This window comes from Falco punctatus (assembly GCF_963210335.1).
Source record: "Falco punctatus genome assembly, chromosome: 12".
Lineage (NCBI taxonomy): Eukaryota > Metazoa > Chordata > Aves > Falconiformes > Falconidae > Falco > Falco punctatus.
This window is the reverse complement of record NC_137592.1, coordinates 2,371,153-2,390,929: the sequence shown is the minus strand read 5'-3', so window position 1 is coordinate 2,390,929 and position 19,777 is coordinate 2,371,153. Positions and strand designations below refer to the sequence as shown.

The 19,777-nt window shown below is 44.3% G+C and overlaps 1 protein-coding gene across 4 annotated transcripts; it reads right to left on the bottom strand.

Annotated features, from left to right (window-relative positions):
• On the bottom strand, positions 1-18,030 carry NPHP1 (nephrocystin 1). Of its 4 annotated transcripts, none has more exons than XM_080408370.1 (20): positions 17,906-18,030; positions 17,743-17,807; positions 17,138-17,198; positions 16,524-16,660; positions 15,879-16,074; positions 15,468-15,569; positions 14,548-14,639; positions 14,069-14,111; positions 13,408-13,492; positions 12,683-12,777; positions 11,901-12,029; positions 10,676-10,750; positions 9,815-9,925; positions 7,978-8,060; positions 6,625-6,701; positions 5,673-5,772; positions 5,159-5,271; positions 2,670-2,743; positions 2,179-2,223; positions 1-434 (listed from the first exon to the last, which is right to left on the bottom strand). In XM_080408370.1, exons 1-20 carry the CDS (start codon positions 17,972-17,974, stop codon positions 156-158), a joined length of 2,031 nt encoding a protein of 676 aa, XP_080264496.1. In that variant the 5' UTR covers positions 17,975-18,030; the 3' UTR covers positions 1-155. The 4 variants fall into 4 exon arrangements, with proteins under 4 accessions (XP_080264496.1, XP_080264497.1, XP_080264498.1 ...); XM_080408371.1 differs by having other exon boundaries at positions 5,673-5,769; XM_080408373.1 differs by having other exon boundaries at positions 291-1,812.
• Between the last annotated feature and the right edge of the window lie 1,747 nt (positions 18,031-19,777).

The window sequence follows — 19,777 nt, the reverse complement described above, 5'->3', positions numbered from 1 at the left end:
TTAAACCGATAAAAAAATTTTAGTGTCTCAAAACGTTTTTGTATGTGTTAAAATATTCTTTACAATTCAGACAGTACGCAGTTTCACTCTGCTGAGAATTCGTTTACATTGTTACCCTATTTGTATAGAGCCTGAATTGTTCTTCTGTAATCCATTCAGACTCCAGGATTGTTTTCCCTCACTTCTCTTAAGAAATCATAAGTCAGCTCTGAGATATCAAAGGCTTTGTGAGTGTTTTCTGATGACAGCAGGTAGTGAAGTGCACCATTATTCTCTTGGCTCTTTTTCAGAAAGTCAGCAATCACTCTCCAGCGAGATGCTTCAGACTCTTCCTCAGCCCACTTGTGGTCGGGGAGGAGAGTGGACTGGAGGAGAGGGAAGACAGAGTTGTGGTACACCAGGACAAACAGCGATTTCAGAAATTCTCCATCTCTCTGCAGAGAAGAGGATTTGAAAGTACTTCAGTTCAAATACATGGCGTTGCCAAGCACTCCTCCAGAAGTATCGTGCACAGGGGGGAAAAAGATCAAAGAAGAAAACATTCAGCTAACCCCCGGTTCCCAGGATTACAACGGGAAAAGATCTGACCTTCCTAAATAAGCGTCGGCTGGCCAGCTGGGCCTTGGACTCACCACCGCGGAGTACTCTACATAACCCACAGATCAACAAATCCGCTCTCCAGCCAACTTACTTTTCCAAACGACAAAGAGCAGCGATACGCAGCCAAACCCTGCTGGGTGCCATGAAACAGCCACCGAGAGCCCTTTGTTCCCGGGGGTTTTGTATTTCTTCCCAAGAACACCGGCATGCGACGACTGTTCCCCAAGCCTCTGCACGCACAGAGACTGCCAGGGTAGTGCCACATCCTCCCCGCCTTGGAAGCCCAAACTCCACTTGTTTCTCTACTGCCCCAGGCAGAGTTGGAATGATCCCACACTCCTCGCAGCATGTGGCTCCTGGCGGGAGGCAAGGCCACACCGTACGTACTGTTATTTCCAGCTTTCATAGGACGTTTTGTGCATGGCAAGAATTACGCCCTCCCCTGTAAAGACCTAGTTTGAAAAACTCAGACTAAGCAGCAGCCTGGTCAGCGATCAAACACTGAAAGATCCCAACGCTGTAACTGGACAAGATCTGCGCGCCTCATTTCCCACACGCACACTAGAAAAACCCCTTCATGCAAGGAGGGCAGATGCAACACGCTGCCTCCTGGAAAACCTGATCACCAAGACTCTTCCAGAAATGTGAGCGCTATGAGCGGCACTGAACGCCTCAGCAGCAGATTTAGCAGCTAAGCTAACAAGTCACACAGCCGTGCAAGGAGTAAGAATTCACCAGGCAGCAATCCTACCACGGGAGTGGCACATGACAGATCAGGTAAAACTGGATGGTTCTGGGATACCGAGGAGTTACTAATTCTTTGAGCAGATCGGCTTTCGTTTTGGATAAATGACCCTGAAAAAGCAATTCTGACTCAACAGCATTTTGTTTTGTTTGCACAAACGAGGAGATCTTCTCGCCTCTCTATTCGGTAGCACGCACAGTGAATGAGATGCCCTGCTGCTGCTCCCAAGAAATGAAGTGCCTTGGATCAAGAGCCAGTGCCTTTCCCGTGCCGTTACCTACAGCTTCTCTTTGTCCAGAGAACAGGCGGTAGGACCAAGGTAGGGTAAGCCTGGTGACACGGGCAATTCTGTTCCTAGCTGTCTACACACCAAAACTGGGTGGAGGTTACATCTGTCTGAGGTAGGGAGACTTGCAGAATTCAGAGGTCTTTTTCAGGCAGACTGATGGAGGTCTGGAGCTCAGAGGCTGGAGGAGGAGAGATTATTCTGTGAACATACACGGCCCCTGTTGTATCAGTGGAAAGTTTTTACCAGTCAAGTACTGGAAGCACCTCGTGAAAGGGAGCCACGCTTCGGGTATGAACCTGCCACAGGTTCCCCGCTAACAACCATACACAAACGCAGAGACAAAGGGTTACAAGTTAACTTCATACTCCTCCTACTTACTGGTATAAATATGGGTAAAGAAACGTTAAGAACTGCATTTAGCATATCTACATTTTCTAAATAAATGTACAGTGAGAGAAAAAGTTAACTAGCAATAACACTGACAGAAAGCTTCTTGTTCAAATTAGATTGAATGTATGCCAAATAAAAAACTCTGATTTTTTACCTTCTCGGATCTCTTCAACGTTCTTTCTCTATCTGCCCAAGCGCTCTAAAATGAAGTGAAATGTCAAATCAGACTGGGATGGTGGAGATCTAAAGCAATTCCATTTTTAGCTGCAAAAATCTCTCCTGCAGTCCCACAGCTCCTGCCACAGTCCCACTTCCCTCACACTCCCCACTCCTCCCTGGCACTAACCCACCCGAGCACGCTCCTGCTGTGGCTGCATGGCTAGTGGCACTCAAACTAGCCAGTTCGTGTCTCTGCATCCCTTCGGAACGTACTCGAGCCTTCTCTTGCAGTTTTGCAGGCGCTAAGACACAAGAGCTGTATGTACTTGAAACAGTTAAATGGAAAACCAAACAGCAGAAAAGTTATCTTTTCATGCCATTAAAAAAAAAGAAAAAAAAAAAACCCCAAACCCAAACTCAAATTCTGCAAACTATCTGGAAATCCTGACACAACAGATGCAATTGAACGCTGCATAGATAACATACCCGAAGTGCATCCATCAGGTCTGGCTGATCCACGAGTTGAGGGAAAGTTGCTAAAATAGGACTACAGATTACATCTGAAACAGAAAACACACACGCTCAAAGGCTAAGGAAGAAACAGGATGGTTTTCAGGGCATCAACACATCAAGGTGTTCAGCACATCCCCTCCCCTTAGGTAATTTCAAAGGGAAAATTAGCTGCAATGGTACTCCGGAGCAGCAGGGAAGGCAGAAGAGCTCTCTATCAACTGCATTCTCTGACTGCAGCAAACTGAATGGCTGAGAGACAGTTACCCTGACAGCGACACACAAAACACAACTGCTGGGTTTTTATGAGAAGCCAGCAAGCAGGAGACCTGCCTGGCTTCACATACAGGTAGACTGAGGTGGTTTTCCTCCTTTTTGCACCTGTCTTTTTAATAAACGTCTGAAATTGTGCTGCTTGGTTTGGATGTTACGAGTAAACACGCTTTCATTCTACCTTAATCTGGCTCACGTTGTGTGCGGTCTTAAGGTAGTTGGGTAACAAGTGACAGAGTAAACGTACCAAAAGGGGCACATCCCCAAAGCGCCCAGGCCTCCCGCCTGCCCCCCGCGTCAGCTGCTGGGGCCAGCGCTCTTGGTGCAGCCGAACAGGCTGGTGTGTCAGAACTGTGGGGGCAGGGCAGCAATGCCTCGCTGGGACCGCAGGAACCAGCGCTCGCTCCTAGGAAGGGCGGCACGCCTTGACCCCAGCGGCGCGGTGGTCCCGTCGTTATTTTAGTTAATGAGATTGTGGATAAGACTACAAGAGCGCTACAAGTGACACACAATGGAATTCTGGTTTTCTTGTGATTTTACACTTGTCTCTTTATGTGCGAGTTGATGGAAAGTTTAGTAAACATTAGTAATTTACCGATAATAAAACATGGAAGCAAGCCAGAACCGATTACTTTTGTGGAATATAACTGGCATTTTAAGCTACCTGTTAGCTGATTTTGAAATAAGAAAAATCTCCCGTTACGCTAGTAAAAAGCAGAAAATGGCTAACGGAACAACTTCTGAAACCCTGGGGGAAAGCCTTTAAATCATTTCAAATGAGGCCTGAATCCAAATGGATGCAATTTATCTCCAGGAGAGGTCATTAGCCTTATCTTTTGTCCTACATTATAAAGATCAAATCAAGTAAGGGTGACAGTTCCTAACTGGCCTTTAAAAACTAAGCAGTTTCATTTCTCTGTGGTCAGTTTATTAAATAAAGCATCAATTTCTAGAACGGTCTGCCTTCCAGATACCGAAGTCCATATACACAGAATGTGTATTAAAGCTCAAGAAAATCAGGAAGGAAGTTAAAGTTCTGAGCACCTCTGAAAGACAAACCTGTAATTCAGGTGCCTAAGTATGGCTAAAGAATGTAAGTTAAAAATGCTCGTAAGTGCACATGCAAATTTATTTGCCATAGGAACAGACAATGCATAATTCAGTCTGGAGAAGAAAAGGGAGAAAACACAAGAAAGCAACTTTGCAGTACCAATATATATTGTATTGGTGTACAAATTCACCTGTAGTACAGTTAAGAAATGTAATTTTTCCATATTTCAAATTGATATTAAAATGGAGGAGACTATAAACTATTACAGTTCTGTTGAAGGCTGTTGAAAGAAAGATGTGGAAGGACTAAGACAGTTACAAAATCAGAGCAAGATACTGAGTTCTAAAACCAGAACTCTTCCAGAGTTCTGTCTCTTCCTGCTGCATTAGTCACTAAGTAAATAACGAAAAAAAAAAAAAAGAAAAAAAAGAGGATTACTTAGCCTCAATGACAGAAACATCTGCCTAATCTCTTCTGTAACTCAGAGAGCATGCAGACACTAGAAATTAATGAGTAAACCTGTATGCATGCCTAATTTCTCATCCTATGGGTGGTGAAAAGGAAACATTTATCTTCCAAATAATCCTTTACCTTTATTGGCTTTCCATTTATTTGTATTTATTTAGAATTAACTCTACCTACCTGCACAGGCTTTTTTAAAATGGGAATTTCACTGAAAGCCCTTCATTCCTACCGTGTGGAAAACAAAACTATTCCGGTGGGGTTTGCATTCTGCTACGTGATGTCAAACAGGGTAACGCATCAGATGCGGGCTGAAGTATTACTAGTTTGAAATGCAAACACACCGAGCGGTGGTACTCACAGCAAGAGGCTGTTCCCTTTTGTCTACAGGGACAACAGCTTTCTGTTTGTCCCCACAACACCTGCAGAGTGAAAATTAAACACACTGAAATCCTCTACACAGGCTGCATGACTTCCTCACCTTGTGAGATGGTCGGACAATGGCAGCACTACCAAGCAACAAAATTCTACACACCCTGCAGCTGGGAGAGTTGCTCCTGCAGCCACCTGCTTTCTCTTACAAAAGGGAGACTCTGGAGAGAGTAACTCTCTTTATGAACCTGATCTTTCTCCAACACACTCTCCATACGGAGTAATTCTCCGCAACGGCAATTCTTACCTGCACTTTGTATGCTTATTCTGTCTTTCAGGAGGGCATCACCAAGCATTTGTCGATAAAATATCAAGAGATGGATGTAGCACATACTGCCAAGTAACGTTTCTGGAAGCAAACTATTGGGAAAATAAAGAACACGCGGTTGAGATTTTTATTGAAAACCGCTCCTATGAAACATTCAGTAAAACCTGAGGGTAATGACAGCTTCACGGATATTATTCATTAGCTCATACTGTCATCTCCACGAACCCATCACAACTTTTGAAGGCATACATTGATACAGCATACATGGATACAGACTCCTGCCGTCGCAGTTCTTAATCTTACCTAAAGACTTTGTTTTCAACAAAATAGCTCTGAGCATCAAACAGAGATCAAGTATGATAAGCCGGGAACACGACCCTCTGTTTTTTCCATGGCCAGTGCTCCAGGGAAGGGGAATACTTTAGATCTCTGGGACCATTCGAGGCTATGTGAAATACTCTTCCAGTTTACGGCAGCACACACGAATACTTACTTCAGGATGGCTTTTGACTGCACACTTAGTGACCTCAGTTTCACTAGAAGCACAGGCTGTTTCCTGAGTGCCATAAACTGATGAAAAACCCCACTGCCTGCTGAAGAAAGAAATACTCACTATGAAATCAATCATTTGGAAAGAACATTAAGAATTATAGTACAAGAACGGTCATTTAAATTTGGCATGAGATGTTTTACTAAAACTGTAATGGTTTAAGGATAGTCTAAAAACCAGGAGGAACTGCACGTCTGAAGATTCATCAGCTCTAGCAACATTTGGTTGAACATAAGCTATTGCCTCTCTGTAGTATGGTGGATTCATGATAAGCCCGGAGTAACGCAGAGGTAAGCGTCCAAATGGTAAAGGCCTCCCGTTGCTCGCAGCATGTGTCACTGGCAAATGGGTATTTTTACAGCTTCTGGAGGAAAGCCATGGCCACCCTTATTTAAAACACAAGTGGTCTATCATCTGAACCAACGCTTGGGGAAGCTTTATTCAAGCCCACAGGGAAGACCCAGTACAGATGTTCTGTAGCGTATTTATGCACACGTGGATCTTACGCGCAAGTGATACAGGACTTGAACAGGCTGGCTTGGGAACTCTTTAGACCAGTGTAACTGCTGAGCCTTGTACCATCCGTCAGCCCATAGCCACGAACTGTTAAGTGCAGTTAAGGAAATAACTGAATCCATTTCTCAGAACTAACCTTCAACCTGCAAATGCTGGATATTACAGAAACATCAGCACTGGCAGATGGTTCCGAATCCCACCAGCCAGTTCTCTTGTGCAAAATAAGAACACACAAAACTGTGTTTCAGGAGGGCATCAAAACAAAACCAAACCAGGCTGTGGTGACTGCGTGCTAACGGGAGATAACGAGAGCGTGTTGTAAAATCGGTGTAACATTTGTGATATCGTTCTAGTTTTATAATGTTTAGGAGAAACACACCTCTTCTTGATATCGATGGGTCAACCTCAATGCCTCTCTCGTAGGGAGTACCACCGTTTAATAGCAGCTCATGCATCCTGTGAAAGAAAAGCAACACAGTGAAAATAAAAAGATAAAAGGATACACGAGAACAGCACAACCGTTTTCTGAGGAAGCAAGCTGCCTGCTATCTCAAATAAAAAACTGACACGGTGCTTGATGTTATGACTAGTATTTTATGTGAAATGACTACGCCTAACTAAGTAGCCAAATCTCAAATGATAGATTTGTATTATATTGGGAAAGTAGTCCATTATTTTAAAAGAAATTAGCAACATTGATTTTTTTTCCACATGACCCCAGTATTTTTCTTATATGAAATTTAGCAGTTGTTTCACTAAAATGTTTTTTTTTAAGGAGTCATTGCTTACATAGTACATTCTAGAAATGGAAAATTTAAAACATTGAAGAATAAGGTAATCTCAGTTCTGTCAAGAGTAAGTCACTGTTGCAGGAAGCACGGCATTTCACGCTGTAGACACCAAATTTAATTAATGAAACAGAAAAATAACATTAGAGATTACATTTAGAAGAGATTTAGAGACTTATAGAGCAGTAGAGGTCTCCCGTGGGTATTTTTTTTTGCCCTGTAATCCAAGTATATTCAGAATACACATACATATCTATATATATTTGGTAAAAACCAAAGTATCACAAGTCTTATCTACAATGAATAATTCTGTAAATTAATAAAAAGCTTTCCTACATTTAATAAAATAGAAATATGTAATTTCATTATTATTTAATGATAGTTGGACCCATGAACTAATCATAAAATCAACTGCAAAACATAAGCTTATTCACACTCTCCGAGTGAGGTAAGAGATAAATTCACAACTCTTAGCTGCTTAGTCTTGGAAACCAATCTCCTAATTTTTACATGTGAAATGGATATAAAGTGCACGTCAGGAAGAGCCAGAATCAAAAAGGACGCTGCCACCTTCAGTTTGGGTAATGATTCTATTTTATATAAACAGAACACTAAAAAACTCCCTATTAACTCAGGCTTTTCCATAGTTTTAAAAATCCTGAAGAATATTTTTCAACACACAGTAACTTGCAACATTTCAAACCTGAAGGTTGGGCACAGGGAGCACTTTTCCCACACAAACTTGGTAGAACGTACACCGGGTGTGGAAGCAGGACTGGCATTCTCACTGAAAGACCCAGTACAACCTGCGCTTTAGTCTGGGCTACACCTGCCCCTCTTGGTGTGTAAGTATGAAATATGAACTCCTGGCCTAAAATATATGCATATAAATACATATGTTAATTCACAGAGAGAAAGAGAGAAGGAAAACATAGTAAATGTACTTGGAAGGAACAGGCATTCCATCAGAAGTAAAAAGCTTCAGAAATGCCCAGCCACAGCTTAGCTCTCCTCTTTCACCTGTTGACTAGAAAAAAAGAGAAACGTCAATAATTTGAGCAGGTAAACCAGAATGAGTAACTGAACCACAAACAATTGTTTAGGATAATCACACAAAAATTGTAAAAATGGTAAAAGCCCCAGATTAGCGGTAAGCAAACACTGACTGTGTCACATTCACAGGTGTTTGAAGATGTTTACCAAACAGCACACACAGTTATGCTGAAGGTGATCATCTATGAACATACTTAAGACATGAGGATTTATAAAGCCAAGAGACACACATTTAAGTTTGACGTAAGGGAAACCCAAGTATATCAGGCTCCTGAAAGAAATGCACAGATACAAAATGTAAAAGCACCCAAAGCTGCACTGATGCTCTAAAGAGTGCAGGACAGAAAAAAGGACAGGAAGAAGTTTGTCCAGAGGATTTACCCATCTGATTCCAGAGTCATCAGTTTCCAAGCCAGAGACCCTGCGCATCAGAAGGTTTTATTTGCAGTACCAGTGACAGTGCCCGGGAATGGGAGCTGATCCTGTGTGCCAGCCCATCCGCCTCCAGACCCCAAAAGCACCAGTAACAGCAGGTAGGAACTTGTAAACACTTCAGCTTTCATTTAAACTTACTCCGTAAACAGAAGCAGACAACTTCGCCTAACCTTGACTCCTCAGATTAGCGTGAGGAGGGCAATTTTGTCCCATTAGGGCTCTGAACCACTGCCCACCAACACGCTGTTCATCACCGCAACTGTCACAGCCCAGCTCCCTACAGATGTACGCTCTGCTCATCCCCCTGAGCAACAGTTCTGCAACCCCACCACGCTCCCGGCAGGTCTCTCCTCCCCACCACCACAGGCACTACACTCTCACACACTAAGTTCACACCCGTGTTAGTGAAAGATAAAATACAGCAACAGTACCCTTTGCAACTTCTCTAGCTCCATCTTTTCAGGATTCTGCTGCCCACCATTTAACACCCTGCTTACTAGCTGTTCTGGGTTACCCTGCTTTTCATCTTTCACCCATGATTTACTTGACTGCCAAGATTCAACTGAGGAAGATCATGACCATAACAAAAATGTAAGTGTTCGGAAAGAGGCAGCGAGACTCAAGTCAGTCTTGTTGATAAAATAGCTGAGACCATCCAGAGCAGTGGCCTGTTCTGAAAAGCCACTGTATCCTCCAAATATCACTGTTTCTTATGCTCCTGGATGCATCTGCCTTCTACTACGGTAGGTCTTATGGGCTTTACCATCTACCGTGTTACTACCCGTTGTAATTCTCAGAAGCATATCCTAGATGGATAGGAAATATCTGTATCAATTCCAGCTACAAACCAGAGTCCATACTATTTAAACAGTTAAAATTTTAGTTTCCAAACTATATAGCACAGTAGTCTGAAACAAATCACAAAGATAGAAAAACATTGTAAGGAGTGAAGAGGGAATTGGTCCTTTGCGATCACGTTACATGAGATCTTTAACAGACGAACAGAAGTTGTTTCATTGTAAAGGTACATTCATGTCCACCAGTCAGGAAGTCTTTTATTCTCTAAACATTAACTAGAACTAAACATTCCAAAATCCAGCATCGTTCTCCTCCCTCCCAGAAGCCAAAAGGCAGACAATCTTTTAGTAAGCCAAGAAATGTTCAGCTAAATTTCCATTTGGATCTCACAGTTTGCTGCTGGGATCCTACAGCTTAACATAAAATATTGGAACAGCTGGTCCACTTTATAAATCTGTGCTTGGAACAATTTATACTGCAACTTTACCCACTTACATGGCGAAGATAAGTGATGCCAAGTTCAAATAATATACCAATGTCTGAAGACAGAGAGCTGGACCTGACAAAACAGTCACCATCAAGCAAGCTGGGTAAAATGCCCGTTACCTAAAACAGGGAGAGGGGTGGGGGAGGGAAAAAAAAAAAAGAAAAGTGAATGTACCTATTAAAAAAAAACAACTCTAATTTTTAAAGGCCATCAAACAAATCACTCATTCATGTAGGATCTCAGGCTCAATCCCATTGCATATAAAACAAGATCAGGGTAGAGAACCAATTTCAGTTGAAACCTTGCTCCCCTTACTCTTTATCTTGCCATGCAACACAACTATGCTACCAAGGTACTTCCGTGTGCGCTAACAAGCCATTAAAGAACTTTAGATGTCAAAAAGCACTTAATTCCTTACAAGAACACAGCAACGACTGGGGTAAGATGACAACATTACTGCTGTGAGCGTGGCCCTGCATGGCACCTGAAACATGGGGCCAAGCATGTGCTCTTTTTAAAATGAAATCAAAGCAAAAGCTCACATGCACAGTGGCTAGTCTCTTCCCTTCTCCACATACACCGCGTAGCGTCCGCCTGATGCTGATTCAAAGTTAACCAGTGTCACCAGCTGCCTCACCAGTCCCTTCTGCTACTTTTCCTTCCCCCCAACTCTTTTCTCCAAAGTGTTTTTGCTAAAACACTCAGTTTAGTTTGAATTCACGCACTTCAGCATGTCTTTTCTGCATATTCATTCTGGTTGCAGTACATTTTATTTCTAACACAAATACCAGAAGTAATGGATGTCAGTAAATAAGCGGCTGTAAACAGACAGTTACTTGGCTATGTCACCTCCGGAGCAAGATACCTACCCTCGGAGAAAAGGTCCACGTTTGAGGATTTTTAGGTTGCCACGTAGCTCTCACTGTGTGAATGTTACTCAGCACCTGAAGCATGACAGCGGTGAAAAAAGCTACGGCAAGTGTTTCTGGAAAGCTATGCTTTAAGCTTTAAGAACATGCAGTACCATCCCTGATTAATCCAACACTGCACACAACAAATGAAATTACACTTTCTCTTCAATTCTATCAGATGGCTTCAGTTTAAAGGACTAGCAGAAGTTTTCCCTGAAGCCACAGAGCACTTTCCAGCCATTCTTGCTTCATATACACCAGTAACAGTCCCCTCGCCCGCAACAGCATTCAGCACAGCTGAACGAAAACTGCCAGATCGTCAGCGCTAGACCCTGTTATAGAAAAGATGCACTACATGGACACACAAAGGAACACAGAGGATCAACAGCAAGTGGAGGAATCTTGGTATGACCCTGACAACAGCTACTCCCAGGCCCATCACAGGAGATCAGCCCAGAACACACTCATCTCCACAAACCTAAAGGAGCAAAGAGGCACAATGGCAGGTGGGGGAACTGAAATTATGGACTCGGAGAAATGGAGCTACCACCCCAGCCCCTCCCAGGGCTGCCCAGGACAGCTGTCAGCCCCAGGGCCTGGGTGTGAGCCCTGTTGTGACAAGTCAACCGGAGCAGCTTGCTGGATCACCTTACAGACTGAAAGGGGTCACTGCTTAGGGGTACAAGGTGCTGGCAGGCAGGGGAAAGGCATTTTGGGACTGCACATGACTTACTACAGGCATGTTCAGGGGAGAAACCAAAGGCAGAAAAAGGGAGGGATCAAGGTGCTTTGTGGAGTAACAAGGGTGGGAAAACAGAGGGATAAGTATGCATGTCTGGCCATGCCCAGCACAGCACCTGATCAGTGCAGTCTGCCCTGTTTCCTCATTAAACTGCATTTATAACTCTTTTTCTGGGTGAATGAGCTCTCTATTCCAAATGCATGTGTGTGTGTACATCTAGGTGCCACCAACTAGCCAGACCACAGGTTACTGGGGGCCCACACAACTGCAAGTGAGACACTGAGGGCACAGAGAGAGAGTTAAGTGGCTGGGAGGCAGATTTTGTGTGTTTGTCTCTGAGCGAGGAGCTGGAGGAGTTGGCTACCAGGGGAATCAGAGCGTGAAAGATCCTGAAAAGATCCACACCTCATCCAGACTTTTTTTGATAGCCAAACAACTTACCCGATTGCCATCAAATAGACAGAGCCGAACATGTCTACTGAGAACTTGTATACTGAGTCCCGGGAGAGGAATCATTTTACAGCTACATAAAGTTACAATCAGGGATACTCTAGTTGGTCTAGGATAAATCTGAAATACAAACAGAAGGAGGATTAAATCTACAAGGTCTTCCTACACGTGGTAACATTTTGTGTTTATTTCCTGAGATGACCAAGTGTAACGTTCACTCCACCAGATTCCTCTAACCACAAAGCTTGTGTAGTATTAGCAGCAGCACCAAAATTTCTTCATAAGCCTTTAGCTCTCTTCTAAGGAGATTGCTACAGACATTTTAGCATGACAGACAGAAGGTCCTATCAAAGTTTGGGAAGAAAGAAATATTCTAAAAATGGGAAAATGAAGGCATAAACACTAGCCAAAATGAAAGACAAATTAACTCCGTGATTTCACGGTGCCTGGCAGAAGTTTATGGTATAAAGATTCAGACTAGTCACCCATGCAGATCTGCTTCACCCCAGACAGGGAAGGAACCCACAGATGTAAGACGAAACATGATTCTTAAAAAATACCCAACACGATGATTTGTACTGATTTTTTGCCTATTAGAGAGTAGCATGTGATAACATCTACCGCCTAAGGAGTCTGGACTGACATAGAAATCTATCCTCTGTTCCACAGCAGTATCCACCCACCAATATGAAATATTGCAGCATTCGCATCTAGAGATCCTGACATTTCTCTCAAGCCAAAAGTATCAGAGCTTTCTTACCAGTAATACTCACAGTATTTTTTTCAGAGTTCCACACCAAGTCTTTGAAAGCCACCTGTGATGGAGTAAGCTCAGGCTGCAAAAAGTAGCTTGCTCGAAACTGATTGCCTACAACAAAAATAATTTTAAAACTTTACTTTTTTTTTTTTATGATCTTTATTGCCACAACACCCAAAATTCAGATGTCCATTTGAATATTTGACTGGTCCAAACAAAACCATGGAGATATCTTCTACAAGCACCCTTCAAAAAGGGTACTTTTACTATTCATAAGCATTCTGCAGCATTTCATTCCACAAGCACAGTAATTTAATTAACAGAAACAACTATTGATTTGAAACAGTTTTAAACAAAAAGATAGGAAATGTGTAATATATTTGAAGAGATTCCAAAAGACCTTTGAGACAAAGGGAAGATTTAAAAAAAAAAAAAAAAAAAACATCCTTTTCTGCAACACCCACAGGAAGTATCTCACAAAGAAGAAAATCTTTAAAATCATTAGGAAATTTGTCATTGCCACCATGGCCAGGATTTCACACAGAAAAATCAAAACTTTACTGAAAAAGGAAAAAAAAAAGCCTTTTATACATCATTTGATAGGTCAAATATAGCCTGTACAGATTACCCAACTATAATTAAGCAATACTGATTTTAGTCCAGTAGGCTAGTAAACAGGATAAGGAACTCACCACAGATGCTTGAGAAATCTGCACTGCAATTATTGTGAGAAAACCTTACCTTTCTCTAAGAGCTGGAAAAGTGTGGATAGGCGGAATCCTGCAGGAACTGCTCCTGTGGCTGCCAGTACCTCCACTGTGTCATTCTATTAAGAAAACGACAAGGGGGGGCGAGGGCCAGGGGAGATGGGGGGGGAGAGAGACAAAGAAAAAGTATGTTAGTATTCCTGCTACTTAACATGTAATTCTATCCTCATTTAGAAGTCTCACACAACAAGTATCAGAGATCCAGGGCATCAGCCACCTCTCCTCACCTGAAGCTACTTTCACCCACCCTCAGGAGCTTTTACTCTGTTTCCTGTATGAACCCAGCCAGACCCAATTTGTTAACTCCCCCTCCATTTCCAAGCTGCAGCAGAGCAGTCAGTTACAGACCAAAATCACACCCAGCACAGAACTGGTAAAGCCCTACTGTGGCAAAACAACAAAAGACATCTTATTTGCATCTTCATTTGGACACATAGGCTGGGCTGCAGCCCATTTCTAAAGTATGGGAGAACAGTCCTGTAGTATTCCTTGCTAAAAAAAAAAAAAAAAAAAAAAATGTCATTTAAAACCAATGGCCTGCAATGTGAGAAACAGCGCTTGGTAAAAGGCAAACCTTGTCTACAAAATAATTAACATGACGGTAAATGAAGCTACTATGTAAGAGATACACCTACCTCCGTGACAGCTCTTCTTACAGCACTCCAGTGAGAATCTGTTCTGGAAGAAAAATAATTATTTTTTATAATATATCATCCTCATGTGGACAAAAATTTGAACACTAAATATTGATTAGTTTTTAAATAGCAGCAGCTTAATAACCGTATCTATCTGAGAAACTACTAACAACGTATTTCTAGTCACCAAGACTAACTGCTAGACTGTCTCATGACCCAGTCATTCTTTGATTTTGAGGGGAAAAAGGGCAGACCAAAGCAAAACTCCCCAACAAACCCGCTCAAGTGAAAATGTGCCTGCAGACTGGAAAAAAAAAAAAAAAAAAAAAAAAGCAAGTGCACTCCTGTACTGAAAAGAAAAATTCAAACAAGCAAATACCCTTGTGAGGTATTCTCACTGTCAGAAATGTAAGAAAACTGCCTGATTTAAGGAGGAAGAGTCATTTTATACTTACTTGCTTTCACATCACTCCATTTACCTTTTTTTAATTTCAGTTCCACTTGCTGTTTCATCCACCACTTCTATGTGTTCTTCACTTTGCGCTTGGCTTTCACCACCTTCACTATGGACCTGTAAATCAGATTCAGAATGGCAAAGGGCTCAATTTCTTCACAGTTCTGTTTTAAAAAATGCTTTCTCCAACCATAGCACATCTCAATAGTTCAGAAGAGGAGATTTTTCCATCTGTATTACTTCATAGCACTGTAACTGCAGAATACTGCCCTTAGCTCTGCAGCTACAGCAAGGGGTTGGGAGTATTAATACAAGTAAGCAAGAGAATGCATTTGCAAAGGGATTTTTAAAGAGAAATACATCAGCACCATGAAGTAAAAAGCTAGCTACTCTACATGTTCTTTAGTTGCATTGCAAAAAGCTTTGTTCCATCTGATCACTCAATCCCAGCTGTGCACCCACACTTCAGTGTCCACCACCACTGGATATATACATGCGTAAGTACATAAACTAACATGTGTAAGCAACTCTAAAAAAGAAAATAAAGTTACATAGCTTTAAAATCAATTTTTAGAAGGTTCTTCCGCGTCAAATTACAAAATACTCCAACATTCACGAGGATTCACATTTCATATAAATTATGAAAAGCCCAAATTAGTCCACAGCAGCTTGGAAGCTTCAGAGCTGATCTTTAGTGAAAAAGATTATGACCTTCATATTCAAGAAACTTCTCTGCATTTATATGTCGCATCTTCACAAGGCACAAAAATACTGCTTTTGCTAGCTATCTCCATAGATGTATACAGGCATAGTATTATTTCCAAACAACTGGCAAAACACTACTGTGTGTCCCCACGTAAGCATTATGATCAATCTTACGCAGACACATTATCATTAATAGATATAAAATAACAAGAGGTGAGACTAGAACAAGATAAGACTAACCGCAAGATAGGTTCTAGGAACGAGGCCTCTCTCCCCTTTCGAGTTTTCGGCTACCCACCAGCCATCTGCCTTCTTGTCATGTATAAGCAGGACTTCCCCTTTCTTTGCCATTAGAAAGAGAGACAGAGAAAAGACAACCAAGTATTTCAAAAGGGCTCCAGGCACAATTAAACAAACAAAAGCTTATTTTTCCCTACAACAGAGATCACAAGACTACCGTGACAGACCCTGCCACTACAGAAGGTGGCAAAAGGATACTGGACTCCACTAAGCCAACTGTACACCAGGAAAAGCCATTTCTCGTGAATCCCACAAGGAACTGGCTGAATCCCGAAGAACAGGATTTAATTACAGTTATTGCTTAATACAGAATGATCTGCAGTAAAAAAACTTTTACAGAGACATAGTTACCATAAATGTGAGATCTCCTTCCTGCTGTGCATTAAAGTTCCCAACTGCAATACATTCTTTAACATTCGGATCATCCAACAATTTATCCTCATCGGCTTCTTCACTGCCTTCCTCCTCACTACCTTCCTCATCTTCACTCTCCTCCTCTTCTTCATTCTCATCTTCTGCTTGAGGATCTTTCTGATGTTCCTGATCCCTAAACAAAATAAATCAAACTTTTAAAATTATTATTTTAACAAATTTTCCCGAAATTTCTGTAAAGCCTTGCAATATGGGCTTCTCTGCAAAGATGTTATCCAGATACAGAATTGTCATTCCTGTGTTTTACTCTCTGTCCTGATCTGAAAAAACTCCAAAATTCCAATGGTGTTTCCTTCCTGAGCCTACAGGCCACACTGCATCCTCTCCTCTCAACCGCCACATTGTATTTCAGCCATTAACCAACACCCTCTGAAAACTCCAGTGAGTTCTTAACGACTGCATCAAGAAAACAAGCCCGTAAGAGCTGGCTCAGGAGCACTTTTTTTTAAACTGTATGTTAAGACAATAAAGGGGATGGATTAAAAATTTTTCAGGGTCCTTTCCAACCGTACATCTACAAATCTACAAAAGTACAGATTGTATTTGGTTGTTTAAGCTACTTACACCACGTAACTCGTAGTCACATTATCTTGATCCAAGACAAGAACAAGTTTCTGCAGCTGCTGAGAAAGTTTTAGCAATAGCTTTTCTTCTTCTTCTTTCCTCTGACTGTAATTCCCCACAGGTGCAGGCTCATCAGCCTGAGAAAGAAGAACACAACAAATTGCTCAAAGAATCAAAGTTTAAGTAAAACAGTTAAAGTTCCCCTAGAAAGTTAGTTTTCCAGACATGGCTTACAAACTCACACCTTCCCGGGCCACTGTCACTCCCTGTTTAGTGAGACCTTTCTTGCCCTTGCATTCTGCCAAGATAAAATTTCAAGCTAAATTTCAAATCTGTATTCCCTGCTTCCAATACAATGCATTGCGTTGATAAACATTATTTTATAACATATTGGGTTGATAAAGATTTTATGCATGGAACTTGTACACAATAAAGCATTCAAAAATGTGCTTTAAATAATATACATGGATCTCAGAGATCCCAGTTGGGGATTGTGCAGGGCTAGGCACTGCTCTTGACATGAGAAATCTAAAATCGAAGGAGGCTGGTATTCTCTAAATACTCTTGGTGATGTATTTTGGAGAAAACCATTAACAAATTTTCTCCATACTTACTTTTTTCAAAGCATAAAGAGCATTTGTATTCTCATCCACCAGTTTCTTCAGCTGCATACATCTGCATTGAAAGACAGAGGGTGTTTTCTTAAAATTCAGAATGTGTGACCCAAGTCACGCATGCTTACTGAAACGTGTCAATATAGATGCTCCGAACTTTGCCTGCCTGCATGCACACAGCCTGACAAATACCAATGTACGCCCAAATGGCAACTTAGCTGACTGATACCTGTGATGGGCAAATACCCACTTAAAACTTCCTCAGCCCTTCGGGACTGGGAAGCAGCTGGCCTGTGGCTTCTGGAAAACAGACAAGCGAGAAGGGGCAGGGAAGAGATCTGTACGATTAGGAGAAAAACGGAAAGGCGCCCAGGGAACCATCTGCTCCTTCTGCTGCTGCAAAGGTGACGGGGAAGCGGCGAATCTGGCCGGGGCTTTGCTCAGAGCCACCAGGAGATGGTTTTCCCACAACACAGAGTTAAGCTGTGCGACTCCTGGCCACGGAGCGCTTCTAAAGAGAGAGGGGAAGGCCGGGGGCAGGGGCTGGGAGCAAGGCCGGGCCCCCGCAGTTCCGGCGGGAGGGGACCCCTGCGGCGCCGCCTCACCTCTGCCGAAGGGCCTCCCGCCGCCCGGGGGCCGGGGCTGCGCTCTCCGCCCGCAGCGCCTGCACCTGCAACACAGAACGGGCACCGGCAGCCGCCGGCTCGGCTCAGCTCAGCTCGGCTCGGCCCAGCGCCCCGGGCCCAGCCGGGCCGCCCGCCGCGGTACCTGCGCCTGCAGTTCCCGGCTCCGCCGCTGCACCCGCTGCAGCGGGCCCCGGTCCCGCCGCCCCGACATAGCCCCTAAGCAACGCGCGCGGCGGCGCCGCGAGATGTCGTCACTTCCGGCGCGCGGCACGCCCGGAGCCGCAGGCGCCGCCGCCCGCCCGAGGGGGAGCCGGGGGCTGCGCGGCCTCCGCCCCCAGGCATCGCCCAGCCCTGGCCGGGCACGGCCTGGCCGCGCTCGGCACCGCCCGGCCGCCAGCGGCACCCGCCGCGCCCTGCTGTAGGCCGCGGGTAGGAGCCAGCAGGGCCTCACCGCGCCCTGGCCCGCCGGCCGGGCCCTCCCCTGGGCAGCCCCCGCAGCCGTGGCGCATCACCCCTGGCTTCTGCTGGAAAACGCGCCGGAGCACACACCTCCCGCTCACTGGTAGTCCCCCCCGCCTCGACAGAATGGCACCTGTATGCAGGCACGGCCCCAACAGCTGTACGAGAACCCCATTCCTAACAGCCGGCCAGTCTCGAGATGTAAAACAAAAGACGCACCATGAAAAGGTACCAGCGCTTCGCTGGTAAGGCAACTACAGCTCAGGCAGAATTGGGGCAGTTGGAACCATGTGGTCCAGTCAACAGCAGCACCCAACACTGCGTTCCCCGGCCTTTGCACTGAAGGAACTTCCAAAGGTCTGGAACCTTGTTTCTACCAAAAAGCCACAGGACCGCTTATGAGGCTACAAATGTGCACTTTGCGATCTTAAGGGGTGCCAGGCAGGTTTGGTTTTTTTCCCCAAAACTGTTTGAACTTCTACAGTTCAGCAATATAGTTGAAAACCAGCAGCCTGCCCAGCGTGCAGTAAATCCTCCAGAGCAAAGCAAGAGCACATCCTGTCAGGCGCAAGGAAATACTCTTCCAGAACACACTAGCAATGGGAGGGGAAGAAGGAACACACTACAGCTATCTCCGCAATCCCTTGTCCAAAGCGCAAGAAGAAATTCAAAGTCCAAAGCACAAGCATCCTTCGTGTAATTTGCTCATTTATTCTACCAATGCATGCAGCTATTTCACCACTTAATTGTCCCCAGTTCTTTTTTTCATGTGCACACTTTCATACAGATCTGTCACTCGTTACAAGCACCTGCAGAGAAACAAACACATCCAGGAACATCGTGTCACGTTTTTTGCCAGTTGAATGTATCGGCAGCACTCCTTGGCCAGGGCAGAGCAGCATATCTCTGTAGCAGACTTAAAGCAAGGCAACACAGACAACCTCGAGAAATACAGAAGCATGTTTGGTGTCATCGTTCCTGCATCCTCAGTATGTTGTTAAGTCTGCCACAGTTCAGGATCTTGTCATCTAAAGGACAGATGAGAGTCCCCAGCATTCCACGGATGCCATCCTTTTCCGGCAGCGCTTCAACGCTGCTTTCACCACCCCTTTTCAAACCAGCTCCGACGGCAGTGTGGGGCAAAGCCAGTTCTGCTCACAGAGTGTCCACCCAGGTGGGGCTCCTGGAGGGGACAACCAGAGGATCGTGTTGACTTCCTAAACCTGGCGAGGCTGCTCGAGGAGACAACTGGAGGGTCGCGCTGACCTCCCAAACCTGGCGAGACTGCTAGAGGGGGCAACCGGAGGGTCACGCCGACTTCCTAGACCTGGTGAAGCTGCTGGAGGAGACAACCGGATGGTCGCGCTGACTTCCCAAAGCTGGCAAGGCTGCTGGAGGGGAACAGCCGGAGGGTTGCACCGACCTCCCAAACCCGGTGAGGCAGCCGGAGGGGACAGCCGGAGGGGACAGCCGGAGGGCCGTGCGAGGGCCGGGAGGGCAGAAGGCTCCCGGCAGCGCGGCTCCCCCGGGCTCAGGCCGCCTCCAGCTGCTGCTG